This window comes from Squalius cephalus, assembly GCF_949319135.1.
Source record: "Squalius cephalus genome assembly, chromosome: 14".
Taxonomy (NCBI): domain Eukaryota; kingdom Metazoa; phylum Chordata; class Actinopteri; order Cypriniformes; family Leuciscidae; genus Squalius; species Squalius cephalus.
The window spans coordinates 31,116,308-31,142,017 of NC_137135.1; the positions used below are offsets into that span (position 1 = coordinate 31,116,308).

Genomic DNA, 25,710 nt, shown 5'->3' on the forward strand with positions numbered 1-25,710 from the left:
TTATGAAACGCACTAATCTCTGTGCTAGTGCTCCGTATCTCAGATGACGATTTGGGTCTTTGGTGTGTACGTCTTTGATATCTAAAACAACAGAATCAACCAAAGCAAGTAAAGTTGCACATAAGCTATTGCACATTTAATTGAATGCAAACACGTGAGATATTTAGACATTCCTACAAACATAACAGTTGCATGCGTGATACTAAATGCACGGTGTTAAGCTGCATGCTCTCACACTCACACACACGGATTCCATCCATCATTTAACAAATGTTCTCCAGTGTGTTGGAGAGATAAAAATATATACTGAAATGCACAGGGCAAATCATGTACACGCAACATACACGCCACATAAACCAGGTCAGAACACCAGCAGTCACACAGCGAGCCATTTCCTCTAGATTTAAATATCATTTAAAGGGGTCCTATTATGCTTTTCCACTTTTTCAACTTTAGTTAGTGTAATGCCATTTATGTTAAGTCTTCTTAAGTGATATGATAGTTTGAGGAACATGAGGAAAAAGACCTAAATAAGTCATAATTCACTGAAAACCTTGACATGAAACCGTGATGTTTGATACATAAATTATCCTTTGAATTGGATCTTTTCAATTAATTTGTTGACAAGACCAGACTGACGGATTCATTCACAACTCGTTTTCAGTCAATGCTAAAATGTTCATTTCTGGATGAGCAAATGCATTATCACTTATCTTTGATTAAACACATCTCTTGACTCAAAACAAATCAATAAAATAAACCTCATGAACTAAATATATGTGCAGAGAACACATTTGTCTCCTCTGCCTGGGTGCTTATGAAAGATTTATTTAGATATTCAAAAACAGACATTAAAAAGTGAGTGTGTGTTGGTGTAAATGTGAGAGTATGTGTGTGTTTCTCCACAGGGGGCATTCTTGCATCAGGCAGCCGAGGGGCCGTGGCGGGTTAACGGGTTCATTCTGTATCCCAGCATGCTCTGCTGCATCCTTTATGCCGCAGTGTATGTGTGGGAGCCGACATGTCAGAAAGAGATGATGTGCATATAGGTGAATGTCCATGTGCGTATATGTCAAGTGCAGTCAAAAACATTACCGGAATCTTTTCGCTGATGTGGAACAAGCAAATGATTCTGGTTTAGACACTGAACTCCAACTGTTAACACAGTTAATATCTGATAAAGACAATAGTGATCGAATTTCCCCATCACAGGGAGTTTGATTGACAGGCGATCTGACCAATCATAATCCGCCATCCGCCGAATCCGTCATTTTTGTCCGACAAAGCAGTCAGGAGAGTTAGTAGATTAACGTGGGAGGATTTGAACTTGAATTACGTTTTTACGCAGTTAAAATAACATTCCCTCTCAAGTTCATTCATGTTTATTTGATGCTTTAAATTAACAAGAAGGAAGAGATGATCGGTTAACGAGCAGCTTTACCTGAGGCTCTACAGCAATCAGTCAGACACATTAAAGAGCCACAAAACGGTATTTATTGTTTAAATTTCTTTAAAAAAATTACCAAATTTGAAAGCTGAGACTTTGTTTCATATCAGAAGTAACCTGGTCTGTCCTGTCTGTCAGCGTGTTGTCAGTGTCCTCTCTGCTCCTCTATGTATTTTTCACTGCGTGAGAACATGGTGTGGCGTGAGAGCGGCGTGGCCTGTCGGACATAGCAACAGTAACTAAAGGGGACGGGTCTTTGCGAACGGTCAATTGCCAATAATGATGGCTCAGGCCTCGCTCAGGACCTGAGGCAGTAAAAGGTGTCATGGCACATTAGTCATGGGTCACGACGGTCAACTAATCAACTGTGTTGTCAAAAATTGACTAGTAGTCAGTTAGTGAGCTCAACTAGGTTATTTCGATTTCTTTCTATAGTATTCCATCCATTCATCCATCCATCCTACATTATACCATTTTACAGTTTTTAATAAAATAAATGCATAAGAGAGCATTAGAGAATTTTCAAAGGAAAGCTACAAATCTTACTGATCCTGTCTGTCAGTATGAACACCTTGAACTGAGCAACTGCTAAAACATTCTCCCAAAATGCAGATTTCATCTGCCTACTGTTGCAACAAATCCTAAAGATCTAAGAGCTCAGATCAAACCAGTCACGGTCTGCTGACAAAGCCAAAACAACAGTAAAACCATCTGGAATAAAAGACTCTCAGACAGAGCTTCAGTAAATAAATATTCATTTAAATGAATCTGTCATATGAATTATGACCTCATTACACGACACAAACAACACAACTTTTGTTTATCAGGACCAAATGTAATTCAAGATCTGAAATACTGTGGTAGGGCATTCTGTAAATATCAGGGAAATGCAAAACTACACATTTTCATAATCAACCGGACAGTGGGTTGTCTAAACAAGTTCAGCGTCCGTTTTACAGGCCAGTGAAAAAACTGAAGCCTGAAAGCAAGAATGTGCATTTAGCTTCAATATTTCTTTAGTGTTGATCATTTAAAAGGGACTTCAACTTCTCAGAACTTTGCTGTTTAATATTTAAAGTTTAACAAGCTAAAGCACAGCATACTAAAACCCTCTCAGAGTAGCAGCATCTCTGAATTCATTCCCCACCTCCAATTTATTATTAAAGAAAAAACAGAAAAGATAAATCCACCCCAAATTAATTGTCAAAACTGATTTAACTCAAGGCATCGCCTCAGCGGCGGGAGATGTATCGAACTGAAGCGTTCTTTTAGTCCTATGGCAAGAAGACTGCGAACGGCAATAAACATGACATACTCCAAAACGAATGCTGTCCTTTACAGTGCAATAAGCTGAGAAAACCACAAAGAGTTCTGGATATGTTTGAAGTTTAACGCTCTTTCATTAGAAATGCATGCATGACACTGCACAGCCCTTCTCAAAAGGAGGTGATGACAACCTTGTCCGTGTTAAAAAGGCTTTCTATCCCTGCATTCTTGTCGCACAATCTGCAATTTACAGCCTGAACTGAGTTTCAAAAGTATAAGCTTAATGAATTAAAAGATTAAAAGAATGATTGAGACATAAAAAAGGCAAAACAAGGAGAACAAATAAAAGAAAGTACATTAGTAGGCTGAAGTCATCTTTGAAACTTCAAGGTTAACAGCTTCAGTCACTTCAGCAATAACTGGAAGAAAAAAAAGAAAGAATAAAAGTAAAAAACTGTGATTATAAATGCCAAAGGGCTGCATAGCAGATTTTAGGTTAGCTGGAGGACTCGCAGTGGCTCCGACGTTGGGGCCCACAGACATCTTACAGTTTACTGAGACCGTGTCAGCTAGGATACGAATGGGAAAGGACAGAGAAAATATGTGAAAGACCAATACAGAGATAGCTGAGAAAAGAGACTAAGGAAAAGGCTAAGGCTTTTAACACTTTAAAGAGAATTCATAGCATTGGGTTATCAAATCAAGCTTTCCACTCAAATCCAATGTGTGCTACTTGATGCTCCAATTACTCGGTTTTACAATATACTAGGGGTGTAACGATATTCAAACCGAACCGAAAAACCGCGATACACCACCCACGATACGTATCGCGATACTCTCATGGCGTACCGAGGACGCCCCGCCCCCTGCTGCCCCGGCCCAGCCCCGGCTCAATGGACCTCATGTCTTATGTGTACACAGCGAATACAGCGTTATAGCCTAACCACCATTAACACCCTATAATAGCAAGCTCTGTATTTTGTTACTTTCGATAATAAGCAAGGTGTAATCTTTTAAATTCTGTCTATTTGATCCCGAAATTCAAACAATAAATGCCGTTTTGGCGCTCTTTGATGTGGCGTGACGGATCACTGTACTATCCTCATTTAAAGCGGCAGCGCGGAGCGCGAGTAAACGCGATTCTCTTCCTCAGTTACAGAATAAACATGAATGGACACCTGAAGGTATGTTAAAAGATACAGTATACTAACTGAAAGTCATCATAACTTGTGTAATCAATCGATCAGTGTTTCAGCAGCGAAAAGACGCCAATAAAACGTCTTAGTTTGTCACATAGCCTTATATTTACCTCAGGCAAGTCATTCAGTGCCCAGAGCTTGTTGGTTGCTAAATGAACTCTTGCACTAAATAAATGCACTATATTAGCCTATATAATATATTTTACTTAACATGTTAATGATTGATATCTTGATTATTTAATGTAGCCTATGTTTTAAATATCTTTCATGAAAATGACAGCAACTGTGTAAATATTTATATTCCAATAACAAATTAGAGTAGAAAACATAAGTTAATGAGAAAACTGCCTTATGTGCAGTTTACATGTTTTCATACAATGTGTTGAGTGTTGATTATTATATCTAAAAATAAATAGTATCTGAAATTAGGCTAAAAGTCTAGGCTCCGTTGTTAATCTTTAAGATTATAGTAATGTGTTACAAAAAGTTTAATTGTAATTTAATTAATTTAAAGACAAAGACAGAATTTGTTCATTAAACCACTGTAAAAAAAAAGAAGCAGCAATTTTAGCTTTCTAAACCCCCCACCCCACTGAACCGAACCGAACCGAGATGTCAAAACCGCGGGGTGTACCGAACCGTCAGTTTTGTGTATCGTTACACCCCTACAATATACTAAGGGTATCGTTTTAAAGGGCAAGTGTTACGACCCATTTTATTTTCCATATAAATAACACGTCATAGAACAGAGATTTTTTTTATATTTTAGTTTTATATTATAAGAGCAACAGGCTTTTATATTGTCATTCAGGGTTTTTCCTGCTTTAAAGTGGCAAAACTTTACAATAAGGTTTCATTCGTTAACATTAATTAATGTATTAACTAACATGAATAGTGTGTTTGTTAATCTTTGTTAACATTATTCAATAAAAATACAGCATGTTCATGTTAGTTCACTACTTTTGTAGTGATTATAAATGCTGTAGTCATTAATAAATGCTGTAAAGGTGCACTTTATTATTAGTTCATGTTAACTTATGTAGTTAACTAATGAAACCTTATTGGTAAAGTGTTACCAAAAAAAGCTAAGGGTGATAGTGACAAAGAGAAACTGTTGCATTAAACATTTTTAATTAATATCTTAAGTTAACACTATGACTATGATAGCCCTAAAAAAAAGTTCTCTAAAACTTTCTGTGGATACGCGGTTTGAAAACTCGATTTAACACTTCACTTAACTCCATACGCTGAATCTGAACTGCCATCACTGTCATCACATATGAAGGCACTCGCATTGGTTTTGGGATTGAAAGACTGAGAAAGACGGCAAAGAGAGGCTGTTGAGAACTTTGCGACATCTTCAGAATCCAAATAAATCATGGACAATGAAAACATGGTGTGCAACTGTGTGTGATCGAGTGTGTTTGTGTGCACTTGTGTGGTGGGACATGGCAATTCTGAGCGGCTTGCCAATACTTAAGAGTTCCCATCCAATCAAATGGCTAGAGAAGCGTTCCTTTTCATGGCATCCAAAGCTTCTCTCAAAGAGTCTGGAAGAAAATGCATAGAGCACCAGAAAACAAACACAAAAGCATTCAAAAAAATGGCAATCAAGCCCAAATAGTCTCCAACTATCAAAACAGCTTGTGGTAAATAACAGTCTCAAAAGCCAATCTGATGAATGACTGGGAATGACTTAGTAAAGGATTTTCCCAACAAATACACATTAATTCATTATAACTGTTCATGACATAGAAATGTTTGATGTTTTTTGCAAGACGTTAATGGGACGCATATGACAAGGATACTTTAAACTGGGCTTAAGAGAGAAAATATGTAAAAGTTTCTTTCTCAAGACAGCTTGGTGTCTTGGTGCTCGCACAAAAGGCATTCTCAATCCTAATTGGAGTCCACAAGTTTTTGGCAAAAACAATTCAATTTTTCATTACCATTTTCAATTTTCATGAACTCTAAATTTTTTTTAACACTTGACTTGAGTTTGGACACAAAATCAAATAAAAATAATATAGCACAATGTTTGCAGAAAGCTTCTGTGCTCATTTCTGAATGTTCTTTAAAAAAATCATGTCATGACATGCTTTTGTATAAAAATAAATTACATGTATCAATGCTTAAATATTCACAAGAACACAATATTCTGATTTTGCCAAAACACTATTTCATCAATTACATCACTACTATGATATGCAGTGAAGCTTAACCTTAAATTAGATGCTAGACCAGTATAAGTAGTTCTTGAGGAAGAAAAAAGAGAGCTGGAGAGGTTGATAAGGGTAATTGGTCAAATGCAGTCACATGGTTTACTGACATCTAAGCTGGTCCCATCAACTATTGCTTTGTATGCCCTGAACAGCAAGACCAGCTGTTATTTATTTTAGAGCCGTTATGTGACACTACGCCAAGTATGATACCAGTGGGGTCAGATTAGAAATAATGACTGTATACAAAGAGTCAAAGTAAAGTCTGATTGCAGCATTAAGAAGCCTTTCAAGATAAAATGTTCTCTGATCTGGGCAGTTAGCTATTTAAAATAAATGGCCTACAAATCAATCTCCTAATATTTTAATGGCAAACTATCCAGTACCATATGTGCCACGAAATCTGGGTCTTATTTTCAATTGAACTGAAATACAAAGTTTAAGATCCCTTAATGCAGAAAATCTTGGAATATTATGGGACAAAAAGCAAGTAAATATTATGAAGGAACTGCAGGTGGAAAAAGTCTATCCCATAACACATGTCCAATTTTAGGCATCTACTGAAACACAATCTGGGATTTCACCAACATTTAAGTGAATCCCTCTGTAATCCCTGAACTGACACGGAGCTCTGACATTTTCCTTGTGACTAAGAGAATGTGTGTATATGCGTGTCCAAAGAGGATCCGAAAGACTAAACATATGTAGTGGTTTGAAGTTTCCATTTTAGGCTAAAAGATATGATAGGTTTTCCTAAATTAGCAATGCACAAATCTTTCCTCTTACTGTAGCACAATTTTTCTCCAGGAGACTGCAACAAAAATGTATTACTTATTGCCTCAAATTAATTACACATTTGAAACCATCACAGACTTCCCTAACATTACTTTCCTAATGACTCTGGGAACTCCTCCAGAAAACCCCCTATAGTCAGTCAGTGTAATTTTGTGCTGAGCGATAGCCAGGTAAGATAACAGTAAATCTCTCTCCCAACTCACCCATGACAGAATAAAATTCCCTATAATCGTTTTAAAACTCTTCTTGACTGAGAAAATACTAAACTGGGGAAATGAAGATTTCAGATACCGAAAAATATGATTGGACTAAACAGGAGAGAGTCAAAACAATCAGACAGAAATTCTAAAACTCCACAAAACCTGTCCAAGTACAGCTGTAAGTTATCAACCTTGTCCGTCGACATAATTTGCATGTGCATATTGCATACCACGGCTTCCCCACTGACCTGCACGGATTAGCACTCCACACTAGGCATGTGTTACTGGAAATACAGAAGAATAATGAAAGACAAGAAAGCACAGGGTCAAGTTCAGCATTAACCGTAAAGCCAAAGCCTACAACTTTATCTCTAAACAATGCGGATGATTGTATGACCTTCCCTTAATAGTCTTTACCTTCCCACCCCCATCTAACACTCCTCAACGAGAAAGCAGGCCACAGAAGTCAGGCGGTTTGTACAATCCGCAAGCTCACTCGACCGGCAGCACACCGCCACCACACTAAAAATATCACATAAGCCATGTGAGGAATTCAGAGTCATTTGTTTTTCCTATGGATTTTAACATATATCGGGGAGCAAATGCTTCCAACAATTCTTTGAATTATTACAAGAAGATGATAGTGACATGATGTCAAAGTACTTTATGACCGTTTCTTTCCTGCATGAATAAAATAAAAACAATAGTCCAAAAGTGAGTTTAACAAACCAAAAAAATATGGAATTTGTGTGAGGAACCTAAAGTAAGAAACGATAACAAGATTTGACAGATTAGCTTCATCAAGATTATCAATGAATAACAACGTAAATTTCTTCTTTTTTTGGTGACACTATACAATAAGTTTCAATTCTTTAACATTTCATGCATTAAATGTAATAAGCTAACAATGAACAACTTGATCATGCAAATCACTTGAAATCCATCAGACCACCAGTTTGAGAACCACTGCTTCAAATCTATTAACGGTGCTCTGATCAGGATTTTTGGGGCAGATTACCGATAATAACTGTAAGCAGTATTGGCCGATATGATCACCGATCACTGAAATAAATAATACTATTCTAAATGACAATGTATTTATTGGCAAGCAACATGCAACATATTCCATTACCTCTCTGAGAGGTGATTAGGAACTTAGAGCTTAACAAATATAGAAATCCTGTGAAATAAAAAATACAAATAAAAACAGAACAGTCTTTATCAACAGAAAGTAATGAAATGCAAAAACTGCATAGTCTTCACTGTATAAATTAAATATAGATTAATCTAGTTAGTCATTTTCTCTTTGTCTTGTCTTGTTTGATTAACATTAATAATGACAGACGGCAGCAGGAATGTTAGGCTGCTTTCATTTTAAGACCGATTGCACGTATCCAATATACTGATACACATGCAACTATTTCCCAACTTTTTATGTTCACTTAAGACATTACCAGGGGTGGGTTTACCATTTGGAGGGCCTAAGCAAAGTCAGGACGTGAGGGAGGGGAGGAACGAAAGAGCACAGATGTGAAGGCAAGAAATGCACTCAAATCGCACAGCCCTAGCTTATTGCTGAAGTGTTGCTGTCGTTGCAATATCTCCGCAAAAATGTTGCAAATTTATTGTCCTTTTCAGACACCTGGTAGAACTGCCTGACCGGTGAACGTAGTGAAGCAATTTTAGCTGTGCATAGAAAAATTGTCACACAACCATTGCGTCATCCGATTGGCTCTTCTGATTGGCCATTTTAGAGACCCCTGATCAAACTATATCGGCCAATAATGATCGGCGCCCGATCAATCGGAACCAGAGGCGGATAGAGTACACAGCTTCATTACTTGAGTAAAAGTACAGATACCCCTTGCTAAATTTTACTCAAGTACAAGTAAAAGTACTACAGTCAGATGTCTACTTAAGTAAAAGTACTAAAGTACTTGTTTTTAAAAGTACTTGAGTATCAAGAGTACAAGAGTACATTTTCTAAATATTGCATTACTACTGCCACAGTGCTTACATTGGTAAACACAGCAAACACTTGAAGCAAAAACTATCATTAACTTGTTCAGAAAATTGAAATAGTCTGGCGAGGTGGGGCCACGGCTTGGCACATTCCCGGGATGCGATATTTTTTTTCCCAGGATGGTAGGGGAAGACTCATGAATATTCATTAGGGAAGTCATCCCTGATTGGTCTAATGACCTACCCCTAACCCCACCCCTAAACCTACCCATCACTGGGGGTCTTATGACCTCCATAACCCCGCCCCTAAACCTACCCGTCACTGGGGTTAAGACCAATCAGGGATGACTTCCCTAATGAATATTCATGAGTCTTCCCCTACCATCCTGGGAAAAAAAATATCGCTCCCGGGATGGACCTGCTGCGTCTTCATCCATTATTTCGTCCATGGTTTCGTCTCTTATCTAAATCTGACCATGGAGTTGACTTTGGCAGAAAGCTGAAGGTGATTGCTGATAGGCTGTCCCAATCAGTTGCGCCTGCACAATCCAATCACATTTGAGAGGGTTTCCGAGATGTTTCTTTTTTCCTTTCCCTTTTTTTTTTTATTTTTTTTAGAAGAAGTAACGGGTACTCACAGTTATGGATATAAATGTAGTGGAGTAAAGAGTACAATATTTGCCTTTCAAATGTACTTGAGTAAAGTCATGAGTACTCCCCAAAAATGATACTCGAGTAAAGTACAGATCCCTCAAAATTGTACTTAAGTACTGTACTCAAGTAAATGTACTCAGTTACTGTCCGGCTCTGATCGGAACACCCTTAAAATCGATGTTTAGTCGGCTCAGGCAAGAAATATATATGTTTTATAAATGAACAAATACTGACAATAAATGCAGATATGGTCTATATGCAACCCTTGTACACAGTTCTGGGTAGCTACAATATTATTCATCAAATTAGAAGGAAACTAACAGAAAGAACATTAAGACTGAAAAGAGCAGATGTTTCTATGATTCCTTCTGATTGCAGAAATCACTAACTGCCGAAATTGCCTCTTCAACATAAACCAAAAGCAGACTTTAAAACCAAAACCAAATGCCAGTGCTTTGATACCAGTCACAACAACTCTGTAAATAATGGGTTTAAAGGAACTGTACAGAACAATCAAGTTGAGATTCACAATCGTCAAGAGAGTCATCCACCATTTTAATAATCTTTAAAACAGAACCTCCCGCTAGCAGTGAAGAAGCCACACACATTGAATTGCATGCTAGTGCTTCATGCCCCAAATGACAGCCAATCTCTACAATCACCACATTATTTAACCTTTGACACCCAATGCTGCTAAAGAAAAAAGGAAGGGTCCTCAAACCAATGCATTTAACCCATTACTATTCAGCTTTACCTCAAGCCTCTGGAACGTGGCTTTTTTAGGCAGGCCAGAGAAAATTTGAGCTGTGAACCGTCACGCATGTCAACCAATGAACCATAACTCACCTACCACTGACACCATGGTATGGATGGCAAAAACACTTCAGGGAACCAACAGGTGGTGCCCTTCATATCAAGCTCGGGCTCACACAATATCTATTCTTGGACTTTGTTGGTGAGACTGCTGGACGTAGACTAATCAAACTGGGATGGGGTAATCCTTGGTCATCGCCACTTAATTCTCTCGTTAGCGCAGAGGAGAGCAGCTGTAACGAAGGAGTTCTGGCACAGCGGTAATAAGAGTATTTATTTTTATTGGAGCACTCTGTTGTTTCAGGCCTTGAGCTTGGGTCTGGGATCTCTCTGCAGTGATTCGGTATAATGACATCCAAGAGGAAACCTTAATTAGCCGATCAAAATATGAGATGCAGTTTATCCTGTTATATATTGCCCTCTGGGTCTGAAAAAGCCGGGTTAAGTATCACAAAAAGAGCTAGTGTAATCAACACAGCTCAAATATCATAACTACAATGGGTCTCAGCACGTCCAGTGTACCTGATTACAGCACATCATGTAATAAACATGCAAATCTAAATGAAACGGGGTTGTGCAAAACAACGCATTTTCATAATCGACTTGTCGAGGAGTTGTTTGAATGATTAATCAATCTTACAGACTGACTAACAGGCTTCCCACATCTCTTTGACATTAAGATTGAATTTGCATTACTTTTCCAGACATTTGTGATTGCTTGCTATGATGTAAAACCAAATAATTGTTAAAATCCTCATCCAGTAGTTTCTCACAGACAAATAGAGCTGAGCTACCAGAACAATTTATATTCAAAACAAAACAAAAAGTCTACAATTTAATTATTTCTCTGACTTTTCTAGGCCTGGAAATCACAGCATTAAAATTCCCCGTGGGAGCACTGATTGTATCATTAGGCTGATTTAGGGTCACGTCCACCGGACCCCGATCAGACGCATTTCTTCAGGGACACATTTTTGTTTAGCAGTAGTAAGATAGAGTGCAAGAGAAAGTAATAGAATGCAATCATAAGATGCATTTTTAAAACTTTACTATTTTAGCTTGACGCGATGCCTTAAAAGCGCACCACTTACGCAGTGAGACGTGACGCACTGTGCACACAGACCAACATTTAAAAAATAAAATAAAAAAACAATAGCATTCGATATGGTAACTAACAGACATTCAGCAAAAAGACTAACTATCTATAACATTTTATTGCACAAAACTATCTGAAGTCCAATAATAATTCTCTTGAAATGTACAGTTCTATTATGCTTTTTTACATTTTCAATATTCTTTAGTGTGTCGTGTTGCTGTTTGAGCATGAAAAAGGCTTGCAAAGTTACAAAGCATGAAGTCACTGGCCTAGTTGAGTTGCTTAGTAGTGTGTTCAAACTCAGGGTTATGGTAATTGGTGTGACATATTCGAAACACGCTCGAAGCAGTTGACCAATCACAACACACTGATCCAGCATTACAAACAGACTGGGAAAAGAGGTGATGGAAAAATGCAAAATAGGTGAAAAATAAAGTGTTTTTTGAATATTGAAGAATGAAAACTAGACCGTAAAATTTGAAAAGTGCACCCCAAAAAGGGCATAATAAGTCCCCTTTAATGTGGTGGATTTGAAATACAAGTTGCGCATTGGTGAAAGAAGCGGCGCTGATTTAAGAGGATGAATTTATAGTTGCAACTTCTCAGAGTTTACCATGCTGACATACTAACAGCGCACTACAACCAGCATCCCAAGATCCTCTCTTAGAGGTAGCACCCCCTAAAGTCATCCCCTAACAACCATTCCACTAAAAATAAAGCTAAATTAAAAGCTAAAAAAAGAAAGAAAAAAAAAGTCATCCATCCGGCTCCATCTTGAGAAATTTGCACGAAACAAACATAAGAATCTATAAAAAAAAAAAGGATATATATTTTTTGAAAACTTGGAGTGGCCACTTAACACAAGCTCCAGACGCAACAAAACTCAGCTAACACTCGCACACACAATAGCATGTTCAGACAGTGTGGAACGAATGCTAAAAATAGCTGACCTGCATCTGTAATGCAACAGCCATAATCATCTCATGGCCCTTGATCTAGTGAAAGTCACCCATTCAAAAATCAAGCTTTAAATTTGGGATTCAATTCAAAAACAAAAAGCAGCAGGGCTGTAAAATCAGATACACAAATTAACGAAGCATCACTTCTGTCAGTGGAGCGTAAAGGACAACTGACCTGTTATCATGAATCCTCTAGGGGAGTGCGAGATGAAGTGTTTAGGGTACTGTTTGTGGAGCCGGTAGTCTTTCTCGCTCCGTGACCGAGTGCGCTCGGAAGCGCGGTCCGAGAATTCGGAACTGGGCCAGGCCCTGCGCAGAGTGGTGCTGCGTGTTTTTTTCATGATGAGCCCGGATAAACGCAGCGTGCCGGCACCAGCTCTGAGATCACACCACCACGGTCACGCTTCGGACATGGCAGGACACGGCTCTATCCACCTCTTTCTTCTTCCAACGGTCAGGAAAATGCACACACACGCAAATCACAGATGCTCGGGTTGTAAAGCGGTTGTGGAATCCCTTAGGAATGGTTTCGGGTCCTCCCGATCCTGAATCCGTCAGCTGTGGATGCATCCAGCGACGCATCACCCTCCACGCACCTAATCCTGGCTTACGGTTTCTGGCTTCATGTGCAAACAGAGGCACACATGCAGACTACTCTCACATGCTCTGCGACTGCAGCGGCATGTGGACGGAAGACGAGGAGGTGTGTGGGAGTGGAGGGAGGAAGGGTACGAGGGGACTCATGTGGGAGAGTTGGAAGGAGGGGATTTCAGAGGGGTCGGGAGTGGGGGGCTGCAGGGTTTTTGCACCGTGAGAAGAACCCTAGATTCAGACAAAAGATCAATTCAGCCAAGCTTCAATCCACTAGTGCAGAGCCGTCGAGACAAAAGAAACCCCCAAAAACAAATTAGACTTTTAAGACCAGAAACCACAGCGGAGACAAAGTCTCAGGCGGTTGTCTTCGTGTGCAGGGCAGGGGTCCTTCAACCATGCAGAAATGACAAGGGTGGGGGGGTATACATATATATATTGCAGACACAAGATTCAAGTCCTCCCCCTTCTCTGATTGAAATCCAATCCTGGAAAAAGGCCGCTCAATCTGTTAAGAAAAATAACATGTCACACAGACATCCCACTTGAGTGCGTTGAAAGACTTGGGAGATTTCTGATGCATTCATAGTCTGTGACCAAGATCAACACTGATGCGAATCCAGGCGTCCAGAGTGAAAGCACGTAGAAGAACAGTCCGTCTTCTAGTCTTTCTCCAGACGGTGTTGTCTGACTTTCCTCTCCGCATGCAGCTCCTGCTTTCGGCTGCGCACGCTGATGGCTTGAGGAGATGTCCCTCTTCAGACTTGTTGATCCAGTCAGGGTGAGCTTCTCACCACAAAACCTTCAGGGTTTTCTCTCGCCGTCTCTTTCTCACTTTCTGGCAGTCCGCCCAGCCTATGGAAACACTGCGTTTTATTTACATACGCTGGCTCGCAAGCTCCCCAAACAGCCAAACCGTTGCAGTAAAGAGTGTGTGAGAAATGAGGATGAGGAGTCCCTTATCTGCAAGCGCCGAATGACAAAAGAGTTGAAGCGGTGCTTCTTATTTTCTCAGTCTCTTCTCTCACTTTTTATACCAAAAATCCTTCTTCCTCCAGGCAGAGTCATTCACAATTCCCACTCGTTCCTGTCAGTCGAAGCACCAGCTGCAAGAGAAATTCCTCTGGAATGCAATTAAAGAGATCCCTCCACGGCAGCGCGAGCGGGAAAAAGGGGTTCGGGGAGCAGTGTGAAATGGTGAATGGAGATCTCTCCCTCCCTTCCTCCCTCCCTCCCTCCCTTTCTCTCTCGCTCTGTCACGCTGTCATCCCTCCCTACCTCTCCTGACAGGAGCGCAATAGCGCAGCTGTTTGAGAACACAGCCAATCACTCCATGGCAGCAAACGGAGAGAGAATGCGACAGGATCTCTCCCTTTCATGCACTGCAAACATACATTGCATTATTTAGTCAGTTGCAGAGGGGAATACGACTATCACAGCGATACACACAAAAAGAACAATGATGAATATTTACGAGTGAATATTATCCATACACACAAGGATATTAGGTCCAAATTGCATTAAAAAGGTATAAACATAATTAGAAATAAAATGTGTTTCAATAAAAATAAAAGGAAAGCATTAAGGGTGTTTCTTCAACTTTGGCCACTTTTTGTGACCCAGGGACTTTTATTAAAACTAAAACAATAAAAATAAATATTTGTTTGTTTGTTGAAGGTCACATTAAAACTAAAACTTTTTAGCATGCATTTTAAATTTTAAAATGTTATCTTAAATAATTACATGTTTAAAACTGCTTAACTAAAATATATTATTATTATTATTATTATTATTATTATTATTATTATTATTATCATCATCATCATCATCATCATCATCAAACATATATAACACATTTCTATATTCGATTTGTGAAAATGATTTAAGTTTTTAAAAAATATGTTTATCATTTTTACCACAACAGTGAAGAGAAAATTATGGCATTATTATGGTAATTATGGTAATTTTAAAACAAGCTGTACTATATATAAAAACACACGCAATTTTAAAATAAACAAATCTAAATAAAGTTTAAGTAAGTTTTAAATAATATTTTATTGTGTGTACTTGTCAAATTCTATGAAGTTAATCATTTCACAAATCAGCCATTTTAATCCAAAAATTATTAAACTTTCAATCCACAAATAGCAATAAAACTCAAGAATGAACCTTTAAAATTTCAAAAGAGCGAAGCCCTACTTGGATATATTATTGTATTTCATTGTATGTATTTTTTTTAACTGAAGTAGATTAATAAGTATTAATTCTGAAGTATATAATTTTTTTATGCATTCATTGCATTAATTTAGATATACCTGCTATATAATAGAATTAATTTAAGGCATGACTTTATATTTTAGGTATTAATTTTTTCTGTATTTTTGAATGTGTAAACTGTAGATTACATTGAGTAATTGCCATTTTTTAATTGCCATTTGTAATTGGCATTTAAAAAAAATCTTTTTTCATATATATATATATATATATATATATAATTTCACAAGAGCAGTACCCTCAAAGATACACCTACCCATATACCATACCGATCCCTAAAGGGTGCATATAATGTACAGTTTAGGAGTTAATAAGGTACAAAAGTATACATACTTGTAAGAGTAGTGCCATGGTGACAAACTGTTATACTTTTAAAGGTAACATTTTGCACATTGTTAATACACAAAATAAACTAGTAAAAGTGTTTATTTTCTGCAAGTCCAATAGCGCACACAATTAAGGAAACACCCTAAAACACCATTTATACAGGATCTCCTGAAGACACCGTGCGTGAGATGCTTTTCCATTTTGTTCAGTATAATTTGCCCCTAGTTTTCCACAAGTTGTATTTAACAAGGCTGCTCTTGCTCTCGTTCCCCCTCCTCGGGGCAGATCATTAATCAGAGGGAGGACCCTCTCTCTGTCCGGCCAAATGAGCAGCGAGAAACTAATGTTTTTCCAATAAGCCACAGATCAAAGGTCACCCATCCATAAAGCAGACTTCCACCATCTTTCTCATTAATATCAACAATCTGTGCCCACGGCTTGCTGCAAACAAACTGACATCAGCGTGTCCTGAATGAAATCACACAGACTATTATGATTCAAAGAATGGAACAAATAATTTGCAACTATTTATGATGAACCAAACGGTGTCTTTTGAGCTTTGGAAATGGTTTGCCTGAGCGGTGATGGTTTGCAGGCAGAGGGTGTTGGGTTACAGAGCTCTTAATGGAACACTACAGATTCATGGAGAGCAGAAACCTGCTGTAGGTCAAACTCAACCTTGGCTTATTAGTACAGACTTTGCAGGAGTCTTGGCAAATGCAGTTTACAACTTTCCATGAGGTCTGGACCGTTTCGAGGAAGACAACACTCCTACTGTAACTAGATTTATCTAGTTGGATGTAGAGCATGGAGCTAGGAACACCAAGGTCATGGGTTTGATTCCAAGGGAATGAATACTTTGAATGCATTACAAGTCCCTTTGGATAAAAGCGTCAGCCAAACACATAAACATAAATGTATCTTTCAGATTGTTAGCATTTGTATTTAACATTCTCTGACCAATTGCAACACATCAACACCAATTGTTTTTCCTGGACAGCTTGGCACGACAGTTTCACTGGAAAGCCCTCCGCAGTCATTTCATGCCTTGCAAACCCTAAACGCTTCATTCCTCCATGGCTCTCAGTGTCTGGTTATCTCCAGCCCGGGCTATGGTGCCAGTTCTCAAGGTCCGAGTTTATATTTCCTGGGTCTGTTGTGGCTCATATTTCTTGTTGTGTTATGTCAGAGCCGCCAGTGATGACAGGAATGCAGCCGAGGGCCAACGGAGCACATCTTTCCTTCCAGGGAAAGCTGACAGCGTGACCCGCTGAGGGTGTTAGTGATCTGTAGCGCAGTCTGGTGTAGCACAACACATGGGGTGGTGAGTCTAAGGCGGCGTAGTCTTAAAACAACAAATTTATCAAAATAATGATAATCGATAATGAAAATGGCAACAACAAAAGGTGGGTCTTTGCATTGAGCACCGAGAACCGCAGTTATTGATGTCGCTACAGGCATAAATACATGTAAAAGTAGTGAAAAACGTTTCTATGGAGTGTAAGAAAAATGTGCTTACATTACCATTCAAACGTTTGGGCGGGGTTAGTAAGGCTATTATTAGGCTATTCAGTAAGGACACGTTCAATTGATCCCAAATCATAGTAAAGAGTTTTACATTGTTACAAAATATTTCGATTTCTATTCCATATGTTTATCTAAGAATCCTTAAAAAATAAATAAATAAATATTTACCATTGTTTTCATAAAAATATTAAGCGGCACAACAACATTCAACATTGATAATAAGATATGCACCAAATCAGCATATCAGAATGATGGACCTGCTGAAAATTCAGCTTTGCCACCAATTACCAATAACAATAAATGCAGCATTGGTGAGCCTAAAATTTCAAATATGATAATTTAGTCTCACATAATTCCCATCTGATTTAGTACCATTACCATCTAATAGTATATCTTTACCATAATTCCACTATGCTGGAATGCTTCCTCTAAGAAAAGTCATTTAAAGTGTCACCCACGTCATTGGGTTCCATCGAACTATTGTCACTCTGTTCCTGTCCTCTCCGAGTGACTGATCCCACACTTGTACTAGGTTGCTGCAGGTTTTTTTAGACATGAAGTTCATAGCACGCACCCATCTAGCAGCCAGACCCCCCGATGCATGAGAAAAAACGTGTTCTGAATTATCAACCCTACCCCCCACTTTCAAACCGTACTGTTTTCCTTCTCTCTCACCCTCTTTTCTTCCAGGATCATCACAATCTCCTTATCCCTCCTCTCAGCACCCCATACTGTAAGAAACACACTGCTGATACTCCCACGCCAAACAATCCCAAACATGCCTTCATTAGTGAGTGTCAGAAAGCGCTCCAAGCTACACAGACAGCTCTGTTTGCCCATATGTAGGCCATTCCACCTCCAAAAATACCACAAATCACTCTTATGCTCATTTTAATGAGACAATTGGACAAGCTCTTCTCTGGCGATAGGAATTAGCGTGTTGAAACTAAGTTGCCTCTTATTTTACATCAGCCTGAACATGCAATGAAAACACATTTGACTGGGTAAAACACATATCATGCAATGAAAACACATATGGATGGGTAAAATTCACCGATATTGCCATCAACTACTGAAATTGAATCTACTAAGAATTCTGTTGCACCGGCTTTGAGAAAGAATGCAAACAGTCAGACACTTTAATCCCAGTTAAAGTCATGTGAAACCCTATTGTACTTTCTTGATCTGGGCACTTTGACTCGGTAGTGTTACTCAATGGGACCCACAAGCAATGCATATCTTCGATGTACTCCTTATCTAACTTGTATTCCTGTGGCACCTGATTCAACAGCTCTTCATCTCATTAATAAAGTGCACATGATCTGAAATGGGTACATGTCCACTGGTGTAGAAGAAACCCGCTCAATACCACCCAAAACGCCAGAGTTCTGATATTTTAAAGGGGGGGGTGAAATGCTCATTTTCACTCAATCTCCTGTTAATCTTGAGTACCTATAGAGTAATATTGCATCCTTCATATCTCCAAAAAGTATTTTGTTTTATTAAATTTTTAACATAAAGATAGGCTGTACCGAGTCTTTCCGGAAAAAACCGAGCGGCTGGGGGCGGGCCGTGTGGGCGAAGCTTAGCTGTGCTAACGCGCCAAGCTAGTGACAACACACAGAGACATTTGTTCAACAAACAGTTTTACTCACCGTCCGGTTCCAACGCACGACCGCGAACCTTTATCATTGTGACTGCTCGATCCTTAAGCATTAGACGATCTGCAAATCCGTAGATCTGGGCTTTGTTTATAAAACAATCATCGTCGAAATGCAGGGAACAAAAGTCTTACACAACTCCGTTTATGCTCAGGAAAACAAACTGCCACGGGTTCCTTAACGCTGGGTTCTTTGGGAATCTGTGCAGGGTTGTCTTGCCCTGGCAACCAAAAACACACTTCTTTGGTGACATTGACTTCCCAAAAGCCGGGCAGGGCGCTTTGATGGCGAACTGCTTTCACTCTCTTGCTCTAGTCTACGAGTGCGCGCGCGGCCGCGATCTTACCGGAGAAGTGCCCTTAGGACCCATATAAGGAAATTCCGCCCTATCTTACGTAAGACAGAGCCATACTCGAAAAAACTTTCCGAAACTTGTGACAAACCGGAAGGAGTATTTTTGGAACAAAAATACTCCTTCAAACGTACAACTTAGTTTTTGAAACTTTGTCCATGTTTAGCATGGGAGTCCAACTCTTTACCAGTGTAAAAAACTCAGTATGCATGAAATAGCATTTCACCCCCCCTTTAAAGAATATCTGTATAGAGCAAGCGTGGTCGTCTTCAGCATGGTTTATAATTTGCTCTTGAGAGCACTGAACAAAGACACATGATCATTTAAAATCAAATCAAATAAATGATTAAGAAATAAATATGTATTTTTAAACTGTAAAATATAACTTTTCACTTACATTGTTATTCTGATAATATAGGCAAAATATCCCAAAAAAAGTAGACAAACATTTGAACACTATTCCATGTGTCAATTTAGTATACTTGTTAACCCGGCCACAGCCTAGCTACAATAAAAGAGCAAGAAGAATAAGCTGGAAAGTCCTACTGACACACGTAGCAAAATGTGCATGGGAGTCTAGAGCATGACCGAGAAACACTGATCTAAAACCATCTCCATTAGTGGCCTTCCACACAATCTGACCAGAAACAACCAGCAGTAATGTCTGTTTACAAGAGTCCATGTTAGATGTGGAGTGTATTATGAAGACAAGCTGGGAAAAGCACATTGCTCTCGATTCTACTGACAAAGGGTGAATGTTTTGGATTATAATGTTGGTCTGAGGACATTTCTAAAAAATGCAGTGTTATTTAAATGGAATGTGTTCTTTCCCTATAAGACCTTAAAGGGGCCATATCATGGAAAACAGAAAAGTTCTTGCTCTTTTGAAATAAAAGATTTTGATGCACTATAATATTTACAACTCAAAGTTTCTTCCCTAGTTAATCCAGAACATTTATTTAAACTATAAGCTACAGGTAATTGAGAAATCACGATAGTTGTGGAGCAATAAGCAAATTATCATAATTGCTCACATTTACATGTTTCAAATCATAAGTTATTAAACTGTCCGCATGTAGTCAATTTTATCCCTTAAAACTCGTCTTTCCTATGATTTTTTTTTATTCATGCCTTAAAATAGCTTGAATGTAACTACACTCTTGCTCAATTTAGTATACGCGGATCCATGAATCCGCAAATGAGCCCCGCCTCCACTCACTCATACAGGCTCTAATAATCAACTCAGAACGTCAGTGGAGAAAGGCATATAGTTCATCGTAACATCGTAAAATACATAATATACATAACTCAACCCCTATATTGCTAAATGTACCTGAATTTTCATATCAACAGAAAAACATACCTGGATCTCCTGGCTTATCGTGCTTTTGAGACTCTTTTACTGCAGTTTTAAATAGAAAATACTCAGCAATGGTGTTGACTTTGCACATGGTTTGTCTTAAAGCATATTAAAAACACAACATAGACATATAAACAACATTAAAACCTTGATTTTCACCACAATGTGCAATAGATGTGGATGTTGTATGCAGAACAGGAATGAAGAGTGCTCTCCATGTGCATGTCCTGAGAGGAAAGTGCCAATGCCAAACTGCTGCCAATGAGGCCAAGCCTCATGACTCCTCTGTAGCCTAATTTCAGTAAAAATGAGCAATTATAGCCTGTCATTAAATAAATAGCCAGCGCAAAATTACCTCTGCCAAACCACAACTCAATGGCCTCAGTCCAAACCTAAACCATACAGGAGGAACTTCAACATTCATTAGGTACCTGAGCTCAGCATTCGCACTGTTCTAGACAGTTCTGTGGATCTCTAGGGATGGCAGACTGATGTGTTTAAAAGTTGTGGATGTGAAATAATGTGATCACACTGTAAAGATTAAAGAGAAAATGGACTGGATGTGGTTTCGAATGACATGCCGCTCAAAGTACATTAGAGCTGCGTGATTGTGCTAGTAGGTTTAAAAAGATTTAACCAATTTAAAGGGGTCCCACTATGCTTTTTTAAAATGTTCTACTTTTTTTGGTGTGTAAAGTTGCCGTTTGAGCATGAAAAAGGTCTGCAAAGTTACAAATTAAAGTCACTCCAAAGGCCATACCAATAAGCACTGTTTCCGAAGCTATCCGGGACGATTCATCGGTCTGTAGACCTCTAGCTGCAACAATGTCAAATGTGGAAAATAATGTGTTTAACATTCAAACATAAAAACCTATTCTAGTATACCTCAAAAACATAAATCAAGACTTTGTCTTTAAAGGGGACCTATTATGTCTTTTCGATGTTCATTTCCCTGAAGTACACCGAAGTTCTTGCTCTAAAAACTGACGGTTTGCGTCCTTTAATACTTACCTTTAAGACTTACAGTTTCAACAAACATTCGGTTTCTGCATGGCCCTTGCATTGACCCTCTGTTTTTTTCCTTTCAGCCATACACACACATTCTACAGACACCCCAAACTCTTTAATCTAATTTTCATATGACACATGCCCTATATTAAGTCGAGCTGCACACATTAGGATCTCGCCGTTTCCATTTTCCAGGCACAAAAAGCTCAGATGATCTCAACAAATCACATACATCTTGGCATTCTGACATGTGTTTGGCCATCCCTGAGTTCTTGTCTCCTGGGGAAACTTTTATCGCTCACACTCCCTGAAACCACACACAAACTATCTGTAATCCTGTTCTACATCTTTCAACAGGCTGGACTTTTACAAAAGCATGGCTTTAACAGATAGAACTGAAGCTGCCTGACAGGTTTGTTAAACGCAAAATAAAAATTCGAAGATACAGTTTTCTTGTTACTGTAATACAGTAAAGAAAATCATTCTGTTCAGTTTTATAATTCTTGTCATTATTAAAGTTAGCATGTGTCAACTTTCAAACTCAAATTACATTTATGTAACGCTCAGAAACTGTTTAATATAAAAGGACTATCAATTCAGACATGTATGTAAATAAAGTAATTTTCAGACAGACTACTACATAAAAAAAATAGAAAGGCGGCGAACGCCAATTGAACAGCCGCTTCCAGTTTGGACAGCTCTGTTGATTATAATGGGAGCGATCTAGTTTCACTCGTGTCTGGTGTAGACACGTAACCCAAACTTTTTTGACAGATGCAAGTACTAAAGCTTGTTTGTTGTCGTCACCTAGGCTACAACTGCTTTTTTGCATTTTAGGCTTATAATAAGCTTTTATATGAAGGCCAATTCACATCGCCCCGACAGACACTTGACAAACGCTGATTCAACATGTACAATTGGCAAAAACGAGACTACGACCTCTGTTGCCATTTGTCAGCGTCTGTCGGGCTGTGAGAATTTGCCTCCTTAAAGTCCCCGTGAACCGGAAGTTTAAAACGACTTTTCCAAGTGTATTTCCAAGTGAAATGGAATGGGCAGGGTTTTACTTTAGCGCTCCTCCTCTCCATCTCTCGCTCATAGCATAAGCGTTTTCAACCCAAGCCGTCAAACTCACGTCATCAGAAACGGAACGGCATTCCAGACCGGAAGTAACTTTTCATATTTTGATTAAAGATTACCACGGCAAACAATTTTTTTCTGTGTATTAACTTGCACGGATTAATTGTTCACCACAAGACTAGTAAAATGCACTAACAAAGTAAATAGGGTCAATTTTGATTTCATGTCAACTTTAAGAGAGCATTTAAAGTTATACTCCAACCAAAAATTAAAGTCTCATCATGATTTACTCACCCTCATGTAGTGTCAAACCTGTATGACTCACTTTTGTGGAACACAAAAGATGATATTTTGAAGAATGCTGGGAACAACATTGAAGCATTGTATGGACAAAAAAACAACAAAAAAAACTTCTGTTCCACTGAAGAAGAAAAAAAGAGGGTGAGTAAATGACAATTTACATTTTTGGGAAACCTTAAAACCTTAAATTTCCTCTCTTTGTTTCCCTCTAGAGGACAGGATGAAGACTTTCACCCTTGTAACAGTAACAAAATGCAGAAAGCAAAAACTGATTTGCGGGTCAGATCTAATGATTTAACTACATGAAAGGTCGCATGAAAAAAGAAATGCATATTTTTTTCTGATTGTTTTTCTGATTTTGGGTGCTTATTTGTCCAGAAAATAATGTCATAATGCAAAATGTCATGATGGTACTAAAGTAGAACCAGAAATATAGATCTGTTGATGGCATGTTTTCCACAGTCTTTCTCTTTTTTTTGTGCAATTTTGCCTGTTAGTACAAACATCACAGCAAAAAATAAAACGTTTCAGTGATGTCAAACCTAAAAAGAACTAGAACAGAGCAGAAATCTCAATTTTCTCTCTCAAAAAAAAAAAGGCAACACACAAATAAATATTTTTTCAGAGAATACAAGATGCATCATTAAAAATACAGCATAACAAAAAATAAATGGGACGTCTGATCAGCCTGCGAGATCAATAGCTGTGAAAGTGGCGGTGAACTCGGTTCGAACTCTGCGCTGAATTTATGCAACTAGGTCGCCTGTGCACGAACGACAGCTTCAGTCAGGCAGCCTGCCACCGAACGAGGGCCCGCTCGCTCCTCGCTGCTTCATTAGAGAGCTCGGCGCAGCAGTTTCAAACAGAATCCATCATGTGAAGTCGATTGAAATCCAAGCAATTAAAGGGAAACCCCTCTGCTCTTCAAAGGCACCGGGAACGAGCAGGAACAGCTATCTCTATTGCCCCCCTGCCATTTCACAGCCGAAAGATGACCGCAACGTCTTTGTTGAGTTGCTCGCTCATAATCATCACCGTAGAATCAATGTATTCTGGCTTCAAACGTGCAGAGCACTACTTTTAATGGTCTGATTGTAAAGCACTTCGGTCCAAACCTTCAGCGTGGCACCGTGGCGTTAAGTTAAGCACTTGGCTGGCATTAATATACGCCGTGTCTCTCCGAGGGCTTCGTAGCGATCCTCGCCAAGGCTAATCATGGTTTGGCAATGAGCGCAGTGCCGAAAGTTTTATCATAGAAGTCATAATGAGTGCACCATACATTTGGCGAGGCCAATTTGAGCAGTGTCCAAAAAAATCTTAAACAAGAGTCCTGTCTTTCTCTTGAATGATTCATTGAGATTCAGGATCGTCTGAGATATGGTCATCAATACGTTGTGATCTCCACTGCTTCCGATTCAACAGCGGCGCAGCACATGGGCATTGGCCCGCAGCCCGGAGAGGAAACTTCATCATGATTTGAGCAATATAATATTTTAGTAATTTATTCCTGGGGTCCGGTGCCAGACTCGCATCCAGGGTTGATTTAAGAGTCCCTGCTTTGTTGTAACTTTCGGCAGACATTCTGGAAGAGGGCAATTTCAGCTCAGCTGTGTGTAGTTTGGAAACACACCATCATGGCAGAATAGAATAAAATGAAAGAAAATAAAGCCTTTTTTTAGGCTCCGATTTAAAACAACACAGCTCAGTTTCATAAAAATACAGCTTAGACATGTGCAAACGCTTAAAAAGTGAGAAATTGTTTTATATCGCCTAAAATGCACTAAGCAATAACAGAGATATACATATCTTCATTATATGTTAGACTTGACAGAGTATTTAAGGAATTAATGGAATAGTTCACCCAAAAATGAACATTTTGTCATCATTTACTCACCCTGGTGTCAATCCGACCATTTATTATTTTCTTTCTTCAAAGAAACACCAAAAAAAGAGATGTTCTGCAGAGTTTAGAAGTCACTGGATTAGGTCAGTATCAGTTACAGTAGATTTCTTTTCTCTCTTATGATGACCAAGGCTGCATTTATTTACTCAAAAAATACACTAAAACAGTAATATTGTGAAACAGTATTACAATTTAAAATTATTAATTTAGTATTTTTAAAAATGTAATTCATTCCTGTGATCAAAGCTGAATTTTCAGCATCATTACTCCGTCTTCAGTGTCACATGATCCTTCAGAAATCATTCTAATATGCTGATTTGCTGCTCAAGAAACATTTATTATTATCATCAATGTTGAAAACAGTTGTGCTGCTTCATATTTTGGTGGAAACTGTGATTCAGTTTGTCAACAAATCCTGAAAAAAAAAAATTAAGTTCAAAAGAACAGCATGAAATAGAAATCTATTTGTAATTTTTTTTACAATAATAGTAAGGACTTAATCGCAGTAAGATGTTTACATGACAAGCAAAACTCTTAGCTCCAGTTTACATGCTATTTTCATTATTCGCTATAAAAGTGTGGTTATTTTTACCACCATTCGTCACATACCCCAATGCATAGCACAAATGATGTACTCACATACAATAGGTGCATAATTCTCTTAAGTCAAATACAAAACACACTTCTATGGACGTATTGGATATTATTCGGTGCTGT

The 25,710-nt window shown here is 38.6% G+C and overlaps 1 protein-coding gene across 4 annotated transcripts in view; it reads right to left on the reverse strand.

Moving 5' to 3' along the window:
• stox2b (storkhead box 2b) overlaps positions 1–25,710 on the reverse strand; it is an 86,210-nt gene that overhangs the window by 26,135 nt on the left and 34,365 nt on the right. Inside the window, exon 1 of one of the 4 annotated variants that reach the window (XM_079892971.1) lies at positions 23,085–23,148. The exons of 1 other annotated variant lie outside the window; for it this stretch is intronic. Coding sequence is in view for 1 of the 3 variants with exons in the window: in XM_079892968.1 (XP_079749094.1) it covers positions 12,786–12,951 (166 nt within the window). In the remaining 2 variants the exon portion in view is untranslated. Of the gene's footprint in view, positions 1–12,785; positions 14,388–22,777; positions 22,801–23,084; positions 23,149–25,710 lie in introns of those variants that run through there. 2 more of the 4 variants (XM_079892972.1, XM_079892968.1) reach the window with 2 other exon arrangements.